At 37.9% G+C, this 15,301-nt stretch overlaps 1 protein-coding gene across 1 annotated transcript in view; it reads left to right on the plus strand.

Annotated features, from left to right (window-relative positions):
* The window catches only part of RECQL (RecQ like helicase), a gene marked incomplete at both ends in the record, with an annotated part of 32,513 nt that overhangs the window by 7,444 nt on the left and 9,768 nt on the right, over nt 1-15,301 (plus strand). The window contains 5 exons of the mRNA XM_079716039.1: nt 496-693; nt 1,598-1,777; nt 5,377-5,483; nt 8,782-8,980; nt 14,924-15,090. Of these exons, the coding sequence (XP_079572165.1) occupies nt 496-693; nt 1,598-1,777; nt 5,377-5,483; nt 8,782-8,980; nt 14,924-15,090 (851 nt within the window). The remainder of the gene's footprint in view (nt 1-495; nt 694-1,597; nt 1,778-5,376; nt 5,484-8,781; nt 8,981-14,923; nt 15,091-15,301) is intronic.

Raw genomic sequence — 15,301 nt, forward strand, 5'->3', positions numbered from 1 at the left:
AAAATGATAGCTAAGTAGTTAGCGTATGACTTTTAAATAACTTGCTCTTGCTTCAGAGTCTGGTCACTTTACTGAAATGATTTAGGAGATGGTTTTACCACTGCCCTACAACATAATAAAAAAAAATTATTATTGATTAAATGCTTAACTGTGTGCCAGGTACTGTGTTAAGAACTTTCAATATGCTATCTCATTTAATTTGTTATAGCAGTTCTATGAAAGCTAGGTGTTAATATTATCCCTATTTTACAGATAGGGAAATTGAGGCTCAGTTAAGTATAAGGTACTTAGCCTGAGGTCACTCAGCCAGTAAGAGGAAGACCTAAGATTTAACTCGGGTCTGTGTGGCTCCAAAACACATGCTCTTAACCACTCTGCTATACTACGATAAGTATATAATTTTGATGGTGAGGAATACCCAAAAATCAATAATAAGGGAACCTAAAGTTGTGATTAACTCTGTCTGGTCATTATATCTTTTTTCTTCCCTCGTAGCTCTAAGTGAGGAACTGGATTCTATAACCAGTGAGCTACATGCAGTAGACATTCAAATTCAAGAACTTCTGGAAAGGCAACAGGAGCTTATTCAGAAAAAAAATGTCCTAACAAAGAGAATAAAGCAGTGTTTAGAGGATTCTGATGCTGGGGAGAGCAGCGAATGTGATTCTTCACCTGCCTCTTGGAATAAAGAAGGTTTGCTCTTTTTTTGTTGTTTTTCTTTTTATCTTTGCCCGTTTTGTCTCTTCTCAGTTCTATGAACTGGAATTAAATCATTGTGCCTGGGTCAGTGCTTTCTAGTAGCTTAAGAGTTGAAACTAGCCATTCCTTAAGTGGCAGGGGAACTTGGAGACAGACATTCTTTACCCATGTTCTTTTTAAATGAAGCCTTTATTATTCAGAATGTATTATTTTGTCCAAATATGGTTTCAGCAACATTAATCGGTGCTTGGAAAAATAAGATATTTATTTAACTCAGTTTTTTAGGTTTTAACTAGAAAAAATTAAACAATTGAGAAAAAAATTCAAACTCGTTAAAGGGTAGTTAACTCGTTAAGGCAGCATTCTCCTGCCCTGGTGAACAAACCTTTCTTGATTCAGGATCTTGCCAAGCATCTTGTTTATCATTAATTGTGGAATACTATAACTCTCCAAAGAATTGAATTGCTTTTGTGGGCCTTTTTTTCCAGTGTTCATTTTTATACAAGATATTTACACCAAAAATTTCAGGTAATCGTTAACTTTGTTCATGATAGTTGAGTTTTCTATGATGCTATGAATTTCTTGATGGACATGCAGACTGTTTTTCAAATGCCTGACCGAGCACCTTTCTCCTCTGGAAGTTATTTATCACCGGCAAATGTTGTCATTTTTTTCTGATGTACTTTTTCTTATGATATATCATTAAATATGATTTTGCTTACCATCGTGAATTAAACAGATCTCAAAATTATTATTATAAAAGTTAAATTGTCCATAGTATTAAAAGTCTTATATATTGACCTGATTCTTCTCTATTATAAAAACGGCCATTCACATTTGTGTCTCATTCATAATCCTGAATAGTTCTAATCTATCTGGTTTGTTTTTCACTTTCTAGATTTTCCATGGTCTGGTAAAGTTAAAGATGTTCTGAAAAATGTCTTTAAACTGCAGAAGTTCAGGTCACTTCAGCTGGAAACGATTAATGTAACAATGTCTGGAAAGGAGGTATTTCTCGTTATGCCTACAGGTGGGGGAAAGAGCTTATGCTACCAGTTACCAGCGTTATGTTCAGATGGTGGGTATTAATCAACGTTAATTTAACGTGAAGAAACATCGTTTCTCTGAATATATCTTTAAGTCTTTAAAAAAAAAGTCTAGCCCTATATTTGCCAAAATCAAGTGCATTTTTCTTTGATTTATCTCTCCACTAATAGACATTTAAAGGAGTCACCTAGAGAGGGAATGTTAAAGACTGAGAGTAATTCATTCTTTTATCTGGTTCCTGAAACATCACTAAAAAACATGTTGGGGCTTCCCTGGTGGCGCAGTGGTTGAGAGTCCACCTGCCGATGCAGGGGACACGGGTTCATGCCCCGGCCCGGGAAGATCCCACATGCCGTGGAGCAGCTGGGCCTGTGAGCCATGGCCGCTGAGCCTGCGCATCCGGAGCCTGTGCTCTGCAATGGGAGAGGCCACAACAGTGAGAGGCCCACATACCACCAAAAAATAAAATAAAATAAAATAAAAACATGTTGTAGGAGAAAAAGCACTAGAAAAGGAGTCAGTAGGCCTGGAGTCGAGCCCCAGGTCTTTGTGGAGTGTCTGCTGTGGTGTTAGGCCCTGGAGGTACTGGAGTCAGCAAATGTACGTGGTCCTCGTTTTCACAGAGCTCAGTGGCCAGCAGTGCTTTCTCAAACTTTAATGTGCATAAAAATCAGCTGGTAATCTGATCAACATGCAGATTCTAATTTAGTGTGAGACCCAAGAGCTTGCATTTCTGACAGGCTCTCAGATGACACTGATGCTGCTGTTTGGGGACTACCAGGGCTATAGAGCAGGGTCAGCAGACTTTTCCTCAAAGAGCCAGTCAGTAAATGGGAGAGGCTCTGTGGTCCGTGAGGTCTGTGCCGACTGCTCAGCCGCCAGTGTAGCAGGAAAGCAGCCACAGACGATAGGTAAAGGGATGGCTGTAGCTGTGTTCCAGGAAAACCTTATTTACAAAAACAAGCAACCGGTTTGTTGACCCCTGGTCTAGAGAATACAGCTTAATTGCAAGCAGTTGCATTAAGGGTTTTGTGATAAAGGTTTTAATAGGGAATTAAGTCAGTGCAAAGATCTGGTCTAGGGGCTGTTAGGGGAGGCCTGAGGAAGTGGCTTTTTTAATTATTATTTTAATTTTTTTTTCATTGAAGTATAGTTGATTTACAGTGTTGTGTTTCAGGTGTACAGCAAAGTGATTCAATTATACATATATATGTATATATATTTTTTCAGATTCCTTTCCCTTATAGGTGTACAGCAAAGTGATTCAATTATACATATATATGTATATATATTTTTTCAGATTCCTTTCCCTTATAGGTTATTACAAAATATTCAGTAGAGTTTCCTGTGCTCTACAGCAGGTCCTTTTTGGTTATCTGTTTTATATATAGTATGTATATATATGTTAATCCCAAACTCCTAATTTATCCCTCCCTTACCCTTTCCCCTTTGGTAACTATAAGTTTGTTTTCTGTGTCTGTGGGTCTGTTTCTGTTTTGTAAATAAGTTCATTTGTATCTTTTTTTTTAACATTCCACATATAAGTGATATATGATATTTGTCTTTCTATGTCTAGCTAACTTCACTTAATATGATAATCTCTAGGTCCATCTGTGTTGCTGCAAATGGCATTATTTCATTCTTTTTTATGGTCGAGTAATATTCCATAGTGTGTTTGTGTGTGTGTGTGTGTGTGTGTGTGTGTGTGTGCGCGCGCCTATAAGTGAGAGAACATGCATGGTGTGGTGTATTCAATAACCTGGAATCATTCTAGTGTGGCAGGCAGTGAAGGGCAAGACATGTGGAAAGAGTCTTTAAAGATATTTTAAAAACTTTTCCTTAGATGAGTGGAAAGCTGTTGAAGGGTCTTAAACAGGTAAGAGACTTGTCAGATTTGTGGTTTAGAAGGATAATTCCAGCAGATGGAGGAATTCCAGAAATATTTAGGAGGTAGGTTCAGTAGGACTTGGTATTCATTGGATACAGGACTAGGAGAAGAGATAGTCTAGCTGCCCAGATTTGAGGCTGGGACAGATGAAGTTGAAGGTGAAGTTGTTCACTGAAACACGGTACATTGGAGAAAGAACTTATTTGGGAATGGAGAGGGAAGGTGATGAATTTAATTTGGGGCCTGGTGAATTTATGATGCCTGCAAGATATCCAGGTAGTATTGTCCTCTGAGTAGGAGGATGTTTGAGTGGAAAGCTTGGGTCCGAGAGATCTGAGGTTGCTGGGTTGGAGGCTGTTAGTATGCAGATGGCTATTGAAGCGAATTATATCATCCAGAGCAGCATGAGAAGAGCGCCCAGAACAGAAAGCAGAACACCAAGAGTTTAGGGATAAACAGAGAAAGAGGGCCTTGCAGAGAAGGCTAAGACAGAGTAGCAAAGTGTAGGAGGGTAGTCAGGAGAGTATGGTGTTATCAGAAGCCTGGAGAAGGGAGTATTTCAAGCAGGGAGTAGTTAATAGTGATGACTGTTGGCAAAAGGTCAAATAAAATAAGGACATGGAAGTTCTAGTGGACTTAGTGACAAGTGACTCAAATATGACCTTGGCTAGAGCAGCTTCAGTAAAATGGTTGGGTGGAAACCAAAGAGCAATTGTTCGGGAGTGAGTAGGAGTGAGGAAGTGGAACCAGTGAAAGGGACACTCCTGGGAAAGAATTGCTATGCAGGGAAAAAGGCAGGGGGCCCTGAATTAGGTGTTCAGGGTTTCTTCAAATTTGAGAGAGACTTGACCGTGTTTAAACGTAATGAGGGACTTCCCTGGTTGGCCAGTGGTTAAGACTCTGCACTTCCACTGCAGGGGGCTCGGGTTTGATCCACGGTCGGGGAACTAAGATCCTACCTGCCATATAGGGTGGCCAAAAAATAAAATAAAATAAGATAAAATAAGATAAGATGATAAAATAAAATAGTAATGAGAAGGTGCCAGTAATGAGGGAGAAAGTGAAAATACAGGAGAGAGGACTAATTGAGAGGGTAAAATCCTTGATAAGGTCTTAATCTTGAGTATATTTTTAAAACTGGTCTGCTTTCTGCCCTAGGTTCTTTTAAGGAACAAACTACAGAAACATAAGAACGTAGGATTTTAACAACGTAGAATAGCTTTTGTAGCTGCTGCAAACAATTTCAGTTCTCAGAGAAAGGGGATGTATTACGAGAACTTGAGTCAGTCAGTAAACCGTTCACTGATTTCTGATCCGACTAAATTAATCTGGTGCAGTAAGTGAATGGATACTAATGTAACTATCATTCTAGATGATACAAGTTGCTATGTTTTCTTTGGAAAGCTAACTGGATAGTATTTGACTTGATTTATATATCATTTTACTTAGATTACCAATACTGAATGTTAAAAATGATAGTAAATCCAAATGACAACATCTATCTATATTTTTATAAGACTGATAGGGTGAGAGATTTCTGTTTATCTTATATCTGCTTATTTGGCTTATTGTTTATTCGTGTCTACCTCCTTTATTAATGAGGGTAAGAAATAGGTGGTATATTGCTAAGTCTGCATTGAAAATCAGTCTGAATTGATGGGCAGGGCCTCAAGTTACAGTAAAGAAGGTAAACTCATTCTGGTGGTGATGTAAAATTTAAAGTAGATTTCTTTCTCTTTTAGGTTTTACACTCGTGATTTGCCCATTGATCTCCCTTATGGAAGACCAGTTAATGGTTTTGAAACAATTAGGAATTTCAGCTACCATGTTAAATGCTTCTAGTTCTAAGGTATGCGTCTGTGACTGCCTATTTTGTGTGGTCCATGAAGTAAGATTAGTTTTTATATTTTTAAATGGTTAAAAAAAATCAAAAGAAGAATAGTATTTTTTGAAGTGTGAAAGTTACATGAAATTCAAATTTCATTGGCCATAAATAATGTTCTGATGGAACAGAATCATGCTGGTTCTTTTATGTGTAGTCTGTGACTGTTTTCACGCTGTAACAGCAGAGTTGAGCAGCTGTGATATGGACCACAACACCTAATATTTTCTATCTGGCACTTTACAGGAAATATTTGCTGACTGTTTTATAGTGTCCATTCTAAAATAGTGAGCAAGAATTTCTTATTATGCAATATAATTAAATACAAAAAATGAATTAGTAACAAGGTACCCAACCCCTGTGGAATTTCTTCTGTTTGGGAATGGACTCTCTTACCTTTATCTGTAGAATAAAGCATTTCCAAGGTGTTTGTTTCTTAAAAAGCATATTATTGAAAATTTTAAAAATATACAGAAGTAGAGAGAATAGTATAAAAACTGCCATGTTTCATTAAGTACCTTTAACAGTTATCAGCATATGACCAATATTTTTCATCTATATACCCCCAATTTCCCTTCCTGCCCACCCTTGGTTTATTTTTTTGAGACAAGTCCCAGACATCATATCATTTCAGTTGTAGCTTCTTCTTCAATGTGTATCTCTAACATTTTAAAAAAAGGTAACTACAATGCCATTATCACACCTAAAAAATTTAGTATTCGTTCCTTAAAACCATCAAATAAAAAGATTCAGATTTCTGTCTCATCAAATGTTGTTATTTTTTTAAATCATGGTCCAGATAAGGTTCATGCATTATGTTGTATTGGTTGATATATCCATAGGTTTCCCTTATTTCTTGTTTGTTTCCCACGCAAATTATTGTTTAGGTTGGTTTTTTTTGGTTTGTTTTTTTGTCCTATACTTTCCTATATTTTGTCTCTTCCTGATTGTATTCTTGTGATGTTGTTTCACTTGTTCCTTTTAGTTAGATCTAAAAGCTTGACTGTATTTGGGCTTTCTTTTCTTTTCTTTTTTTTTGGCAAGAGTATACTTTCCCCTGGTATCACTCAGGAGGTATATAATACCCAGTTATGTTTTTGTGACATTAGCTTGATCAGTGGGTTCAGCTTATGTCTGCCTGCTCTGTAATTATCAAGTTCTCTGTCACCTTTTCATCTAATGGTTTTTAGCAGCCACCGATGATTATTGCCTATCTTAGAGCATTATTTAATTAGGGGGTTACAAGATGGTGATTTCTAATTCTCACTTTTTCTTATATTAGCTAGACTTTTTCTGTAAAAAATAACTTTTTCCTTATTAACTCTTTGCAGATTGAAAGTTCTTTCCCTTTCTTTACCAATTTTCAGAAAGAGTTGGTTTTCCAGCATTCTCCGAAAGTGGTCAATAAGTTCTTTTTTTTTTTTTTTCAAGTATCATTGTAAACTTACGGATTTTTAACATGTTTGATGTCTTTTGATCCATAGTTATTATTCTTTTTTTATGGTGAAATAGTCCCATCTTTGAGTAGTGAGAGTCTTATCTAAGGTGACTCCTAAATCTAGCTCATAGCTTTTGAGTCTTTGCTTTCTTTTATAAGATACTCTGTGCTCATTTTGTATATTTTCTCACATCCCTAAAGTCAGCTATGTCTTCAGGAAGCCCTGGTTCTCCTAGTCTTTCCCATATAATTTTGTTTTATTTAAACTCTTGTGTCATTATAACTGCTTTCTCATTCACCAAAATGAATCTGTGGAGAACACTGCCTTCTCATATTGCACTTCTTTAAAACTGAAAAAGAGAGTAATAATAATGGAAAGTACAGTTGACCTTTAAACAACGTGAGGGTTGGGGGCCCCTAACCATACACACAGTCAGAAATCTGTGGGTGACTTGTAGTCAGCTCTCCTCATTTCAGGGATTCAACCAACTGCAGATCATGTAGTACTGTAGTATTTACTATTGAAAAAAATCTGCATATAAATGGACCCATGCAATTCAAATTTGAGTTGTTCCAGGGTCAACTGTAATTAGAAAGGTGCAATAATTACAAGTTCAGGCCATGTCACTACTGCTTGAAGAGTTGCTGAGGAAATAGCCTTATGTTTGCTCCTCTGAGATTTCTGGGACATTTAGGACCAGCTGAAATGCTTAATACACTTTGGCCATTTCTTAACAAAACTAGGAATATCTCGAGTTAACAAACTGCTTTTCTGGGATGATTGAAAGTATTTTGACTTTCTATCGCATTCACCACTTCTTTTGGTCCTAATTAGGTTAGAAGGAAAAAATACAACATCCAGTGTTCTAAATATTATAGAAAATAACAACAACATTAAGAACCTAATAGCTGTTAGTTCTTAAGATTTATTCTTATTACATATGTCAGCAGTCCCCGACCTTTTTGGCACCAGGGACCAGTTTTGTGGAAGACAGTTTTTCCATGGACGGGGGTTGGGGGTGGTGGTGGTTTCAGGATGACTCAAGTGCATTACATTTATTGTGCACTTTATTTCTATTATTATTACATTGTAATATATAATGAACTAATTATACAGCTCATCATAGTGCTGACAGGAGGTGAGCTCAGGCAGTGATGTGAGTGACGGGGAGCGGCTGTAAATACAGATGAAGCTTTGCTCACTTGCCACTCATCTCCTGCTGTGCAGCGCGGTTCCTAACGGGCCACGGACAGGCAGTGTTCTGTGGCCTGGGGGTTGGGGACCCCTGATATATATAATATATAAATGTATGTATTTCATATTATAAAAATTTAATGAATAAGATACTTCATAAAACCTAAATAGATTATGAGTAGATTTGATAACATCATTAAAATAGCTAGTTCACACATGCATGAAATGATTTCAAATATAATGTTAAAAATTAATAAAACCCACCTTTATCACCATACCTATTGCATTGAGCTTACATTTTGGTATTTATTGTGAAAAATTTAGAATTATGCCTTTATGAATTTATGCTTATTGGAGTGTCTTCACATTCATTTTTTTGTTCTCTTTTTTGTCAAATGAGATTATTCTTTTATCAGCAGTCTGGATGTAAGTAAGTAACTGAAATGCTGTTTGCACAGCTGCCATGAAGTTTAGTACTGGGACATTACTTTGATTTTAATGAAGTAAACATCTGTTGCTAAAACAGCCCCAAGGCTGTTGCTTCTGAGTAATGAATGTCTTCATTTACCAATGAGTATTGCAGTCTGCTAGCTTAGCTCTACTATCATTGTGTCTGTGTTTCCTTTCAATAGGAGCATGTGAAATGGGTTCATGCTGAAATGGTAAATAAAAACTCCAATCTAAAGCTAATTTATGTGACTCCAGAGAAAATTGCAAAAAGCAAAATGTTTATGTCAAGACTAGAAAAAGCCTATGAAGCAAGGAGATTTACCCGAATTGCTGTAGACGAAGTTCATTGCTGTAGTCAATGGGGACATGATTTCAGACCTGGTATGTATGTTGTATCTAGAAAACCCCTTGATGCTAGGGACTCTTTTCTTACTCAGCTTTACATGATGGAAATCCCTGCTTCCATTAAAATTATCTTCTTAGGTAGTTATTACTCATTTTTTCTCGCCTTAATATAAGGGGAGTCAAGAGGCAGAATCTTTGATCTCTTTACCCCTCACCCCCATGGTAGTGCTTATTAGTCTAATTGCCTTTATCTTTTGAAATGTGTGCCTATTAGCAAATATTATACCTGGCTATCTTTAGCCATAAAAGTTTACTGACCTCCAGATTCCCCTTCACATCTGTTGAAGAATTTGCATCTGCTTCAAATTTGTCTCTTTTAGTCATCATTCTGGGTGTCTTTAGCACCCACTTCAGGATCTACACCCAACTAACTCCTCAGTGTTATAGTTGAATGGTATATTTTAGTAACCTTATTCTTTGCTTCTCCAACAGAATCCTACAGTCATAGCCTGAATCAGATTACTCAGATATGTTCTATGCAAAAAAATCTGAAAATTAAGTAAATTGTTTGGGGTTTTTTGCTGTTGAGTTGTATGAGCTCTTTATATATTTTGTATATTAACTAACCTCTTATCAGGTATGATGTGCAAATCTTTTCTCCCATTCCATAGGTTGCCTTTCATTATGTTAATGGTTTCCTTTGCTATACAGAAGCTTTTTAATTTGAGGCAGCCCCACTTGTTTTTTTGTGTGTGAGTTTTTTTGCTTTTGTTGCTATTGCTTTTGGCCTCAGATTCAAAAAATCATTGCCAAGACTGATGTCAAGGAGCTTACCTCATATGTTTTCATCTAGGAGTTTTATGGTTCCAGATATTACGTTCGAGTCTTTAATTCATCTTGAGTTGACTTTTGTATGTGGTGTAAGATAAGGGTCCAGTTTTATTCTTTTGCATGTGGCTGCCCAGTGTTCCCAACACCATTTATTGAAGAAACTATCATTTCTCCATTATATGTTCTTGGCTCCTTTGTAGTAACTTCATTGACTGTATATGTGTGGGTTTATTTCTGGGCTCTCTATTCTGTCCTGTTACTTTAGCTATTGCTTTTATTTGTATGTTCTTATATTTTTATTACTGTAGCTTTGTAATATAGTTTGAAATCAGGAAGCGTAATACCTCCGGCTTTGTTCTTTCTCAGGATTGCTTTGGCTATTTGGGGTCTTTGTGGTCCATACAAACTTTAGGGTGGTTTTTCCTATTTCTGTGAAAAATGCCATTGGACTTTTGATAGGAATTGCACTGAATCTGTAGATTGTGCTGGGTAGTTTGGACATTTTAACAATATTAATTTTCCCAGTTCATGAGCACAGAACATCTTTCCATTTGTTTGTGTCTTCTTCAGTTTCATTCATCAGTGCCTTTTAGTTTTCAGTGTATAGGTATTTCACCTTCTTGGTTAAATTTATTCCTGGGGATTTTATTCTTTTTTGATCTAGTTTAATTTCTCTTTCTGATAGTTGTTATTAGTGTATAGAAACACAACTGATTTTTGTATTTTGATTTTGTATCTTGCAACTTCGCTGAATTTGTTTATAAGTTCTACAGGTTCTTGGTAGAGTCTTTAGGGTTTTCTATGTATAATATTATGTCATCTGCAAATAGTGAGTTTTACTTCTTTCATTCTGATTTGGATGCCTTCTATTTTGTTTTCTTACCTAATTATTGACTAGGACTTCCAGTCTATGTTGAATAAAAGTGAGAGGAGGCATCCTTGTCTTGTTCCTGATCTTAGAGGAATAGTTTTCAGCTTTTCACCATTGAGTATGATGTTAGCTGTGGGCTTGTCACATATGGCCTTTATTATGGTGAGATTTGTCCCCTCTAAACCTACTTTGTTGACAGTTTTTATCATGAATGCATGTTGAATTTTGCTTTTTCTGCATCTACTGAGATGATCATGTGATTTTTAGCTTTCATTTTGTTACTGTGGTATATATATCACATTGATTGATTTGCAGATATTGAACCATCCTTGCAATCCTGGAATAAATCTCACTTCATCATGGTGTATGATCCTTTTAATGTATTGCTGAATTTAGTTTGTTAATATTTTGTTGAGGATTTTTGTGTCTGTGTTTGTCATGGATATTGGCCCATAACTTTTCTTGTAGTGTTCTTTCTTGGTTTTGGTATCAGGATAATGCTAGCCTCGTAGAATGAGTTTGGAAGTGTTCCCTTCTCTTCTATGTTTTATAAGAGTTTGAGAAAGACTAGTGTTAAATCTTCTTTAAATTTTTGGTAGAATTCACCAGTGTAGCCATCTGGTCCTGGACTTTTGTTTGTTGGGAAGTTTTTGATTACTGATTCAATCTCCTTACTAGTGGTTTGTCTGTTCAGATTTTCTGTTTCTTAATGATTTAGTTTTGATAGGTTTTAGTAGGAATTTATCTGTTTCTTCTGAATTTTTGAATTTGTTGCTATATAATTGTTTACAATAGTGTCTTATAATTGTGTTTTCATAGTATCAGTTGTTATGTCTCCTTTTTCATTTCTGATTTTATTTATATGAGTCCTCTCTTTTTTCTTGTTGAGTATGGCTAACAAGTTGGTCTATTTTGTTTATCTTTTCAGAAAAACAGCTCTTAGTTTCATTGATCTTTTCTATTGTCTTTTTAGTCTCTATTTCTTTTATTTCCACTCTGATCTTTGTTATTTTCTTCCTTCTGCTAACTTTGGGCCTAGTTTGTTCTTCCTATTTTAATTCCTTGAGGTGTAAAGCTAGGTTGTTTATTTGAGATCTTTCTTGTTTCTTAATGTAGATGTTTTTTGCTATGAACTTCCCTCTTAGAACTGCTCTTGCTGCTTCTTGTAAGTTTTGGTATGTTGTATTTCCACTTTCACTTGTCTCAAGACATTGTAAAATTTCTCTTTCTTCATGTGTATCTCAACTAGCCTGACTACAACTAAATGCCTCCCAAAGGCCTGTTCTTTTTCCTTCTGTCTTGTAACTGGGAATCACTATTTGCCCTGTTGCTGTGTGAGATCAAAAACCTTTTTTTTTCTTGATCAAAAACTTTTGATTTGCTCCCCTTCTCCATGTCTTTCCCTCTTCCTCCCCGTTCTCCCAAGCAATTTCCCCTTCAGTCTTCCCTATCTTAGAAAATCACTTAATAACCACTCACACATTTACTCAAGCCAAAGTTTTAGCAGATCTGTTTAGTCAGGGTCTAGTCAGAAGACAAAAGCCATACCAGTTATTTGAACACAGAGAATTTACATTACATTATGTAAAGAATTGTTAACTAAGTAAAAAGTGATTATAAGCAGCTAACTGAAAAAAGAAAAAGAAAAAGAAAACTCTAACGTATCATGGAGGTAAAAGCTAGAAGAAGCAACTACCATCCCTAGGGCTGGGGGAACAGGAAGAAAAGCTTGGGATTGATGAGATTTAGAAACCTAGAGGAGGGGCCTTGTGGAGCTGATGCTTAGACCTATGGGAGGCCCAGCTCCCTGGTGCTGGTGTCTGTGGAGGCAGAGATAGGGTGGACCTGTGATGAAGTCAGTTCTCCAAAGCTTAGAAAACTTCCAACTGTATTCAGCTGCTGCTAAGCAGTGGATAAACCTTGCTGGGGCGACATTCTTGAGGACACCAGCAAACACACAGGAGGCAAACTGGAAGGAGCAGCACTCTTCTTCCTCCCCCAGCCTTGCACTTTGTGCTTCTAGGGCCAGCTGGCAAAGCAGAGATTCCCCACTCCAACACCACAAAGCAGAGTCTAGAAGGGTGGAGTTGGAGCTGAGAATGAATAACTTCATGGTGGCACATTGTCCTTGACTTATCCTACCTCTGCAGATCCAGTCCGGCACCAAGTCCTGTCACCTCCACCTCTAAGTTGAGTCTCAAGCTTGTCCACTTCTCTTTGTCTGTACTGCTATTTCTTAAGTCCAGCTGGGCTCCTTTCCACCAGTCTACTATACTAGCTCCCTAGCTGGTCTCTGTTCCAGTCTTACCCTTTTACAGTTCATCCTCCACCCAGCAACCAAATCACATCATGTTACTTCCCTCCCTAAACTACCCAGCAGATTCTCTTTGTACTTAGAATAAAATCTATATTCTTAACTGGGGTCCCTAAGACCATATGTGATCTGTCCCCCGTTTGTCTCTGCCCAATTTCCCCTCACATGTTATACTTCAGCTACAATAAGGTTATCATGATGACCACTTACCATGCCCTGATAATCAGATACTTATTGGTTTACTCCTTGCATTGTCTGATTTCTTTGCTTGAATTGTAGTTCCGTTTGCATAGCATCTTTGCCTTGTTCTCACTTTATCTCTGGTGCCTAGGTCTCTAGGTGTTGGCACATAGTTAAAAGTGTTCAACATATGCCAGGTGATGAATGGATGAATCTTGGACTCTCCCCCATCCACCACCATATCTCAATAGTCACTAGGACCTATGGGGTTCCAGTTCATGTATTTCAGTCTTTTCTTTCAGATTTATCCTCAGTGTCATGCCTTATTTCATATTCACTATTTTTTTGTTTTCCAGTCTGTCATTGCCACCTTTTAACTCGTCTCCCTTTCTTCAGCCTTTTGCTTTACTCCAGCCCATCCTTCACACTTCCACCAAAAGACGATTCCTGAAACATAGACTGTGTCCTTTATCTGCTTGAAAAATCACATGACTCCTCATTTCGTATAGGACAAAGTTCTAGCTCCTTAGAATCAACCAACTGTTCAGTTCATAGTCTTACTTGAACCTGCCTTTTTATACTCTTTGGAGTAACAGTATCAGTCAGGGTTTGGGTAGGGAAGCCGAGCTCTTACGAATGTTAAGGGATAAGAGATTTATTTTAGGAAGCAGACCTTGCACAGTTGTGGGAGGAGCTGGGGAAGGGAAGGTCTGGAGGGGGAGTTGGAGGATCAGAGAAAAGTCACTGGCTAGTCCTGGAGCACTGGTGTGGGAGGACCAACCGGAGCTTGTAGGGAGATCTGCAACTGGCATGGCCATTGCCAGAGGGGCCGCATAGGGGGAGCTCAGGCGAGGTCTCTGGTTAGTTTCCTCTGAGTATCCGTCACCTCCGTGGGTCTGCTGCCAGGCACCTAGGGGGCCAGTGTTGATCAGCGAAGCCTACAGCTGGGAAGAAGAGCTGAAGGAGGAATGGGGAAGAACTGGGACAGGCTGGCACTGGCTGGGCATTTGTCCACCATCCTATCTGCCGGGAAGGCCCTTCAGAGAGTGTAGCAGCTGCTTCCCTCCTGCCTCCCAGGCCTTACACAGGTTCCTCTTCTGGTCCAGCTGTAACTTGGAACCATCCAGGAAATAGAATAGAGTTCCCAGCCAACTGGGGTTGACAGTAGGTCCATCTAGCACAGCACCCTGTGATCTAGCCCCAATGCTAACATTGAGCCATTTCTCCCACAGTTCTTTTTCACTTTTCTCCAAGTAGTTTAAGTACTTAAGGGTGTACTCATAGACGACTTATCTAGTGACTTAGATGTGTCTGATAAATATGAGCCCAGAACGGCTTTCCTGAAGTGAGTTATATAAAAACCAATGCCCTCACCAAGCGTTTCCTGTTCTGAGTTTGCCACTCTTGGATGATACCTGTGGTAGAAGGGTTTCGACTGATGGTCTTTTTATCTCTCGTCAGTTGCCATGGATTCAAACACTATGGCTCCTCCCACACTGCCTCTCGAATCCACTGTTCAGCAGGTATAGACCAGTGCTCAGCTGATTGGAAATGTTGTGGTATTCCCTGTTGAGGACATCTATGGCCAAGAAGTGTTTCTGAAGAACCAGTTAAAAGTAGAGTAAAGCCTGTCTATCACCAAGGCTAGGCAGCAACCACAGCTTAGATATAGGTGGCTGTGGAAGTAAAATTGCAGTCATCTTGATGATCTGCAGAATGTTAGAAGATGTAATTTACTCCTTAAAGTATAGGAAGAGGGCTATTTTGTATTTTTTTTTTCCAGATTATAAGGCCCTTGGTATTTTGAAGCGGCAGTTCCCCAATGCATCGCTAATTGGGCTGACTGCAACTGCGACCAGCCATGTTTTGAAGGATGCTCAGAAAATACTGTGTGTTGAAAAGTGTTTTACTTTTACAGCTTCTTTTAATCGGCCAAATCTCTATTATGAGGTATGTAACTTTTATGTCAATTTATTTTGTGAAGGATTTCGGAAGAAAGGTTACTTTTTCATTATGTTTGTTTACATAAGTCACAGTTAATTATGTTTAAAAGTTTAAAAAAAATCAAGTGAGTATAAGCAGACTTATTAAAGAATGCTTTCTTTGTATATCTCCTGTGCTATTTAATTCTTTGCTCGGTTACGTAGAAAACACTGCCTCA

This window comes from Hyperoodon ampullatus (assembly GCF_949752795.1).
Source record: "Hyperoodon ampullatus genome assembly, chromosome: 11".
Lineage (NCBI taxonomy): Eukaryota > Metazoa > Chordata > Mammalia > Artiodactyla > Ziphiidae > Hyperoodon > Hyperoodon ampullatus.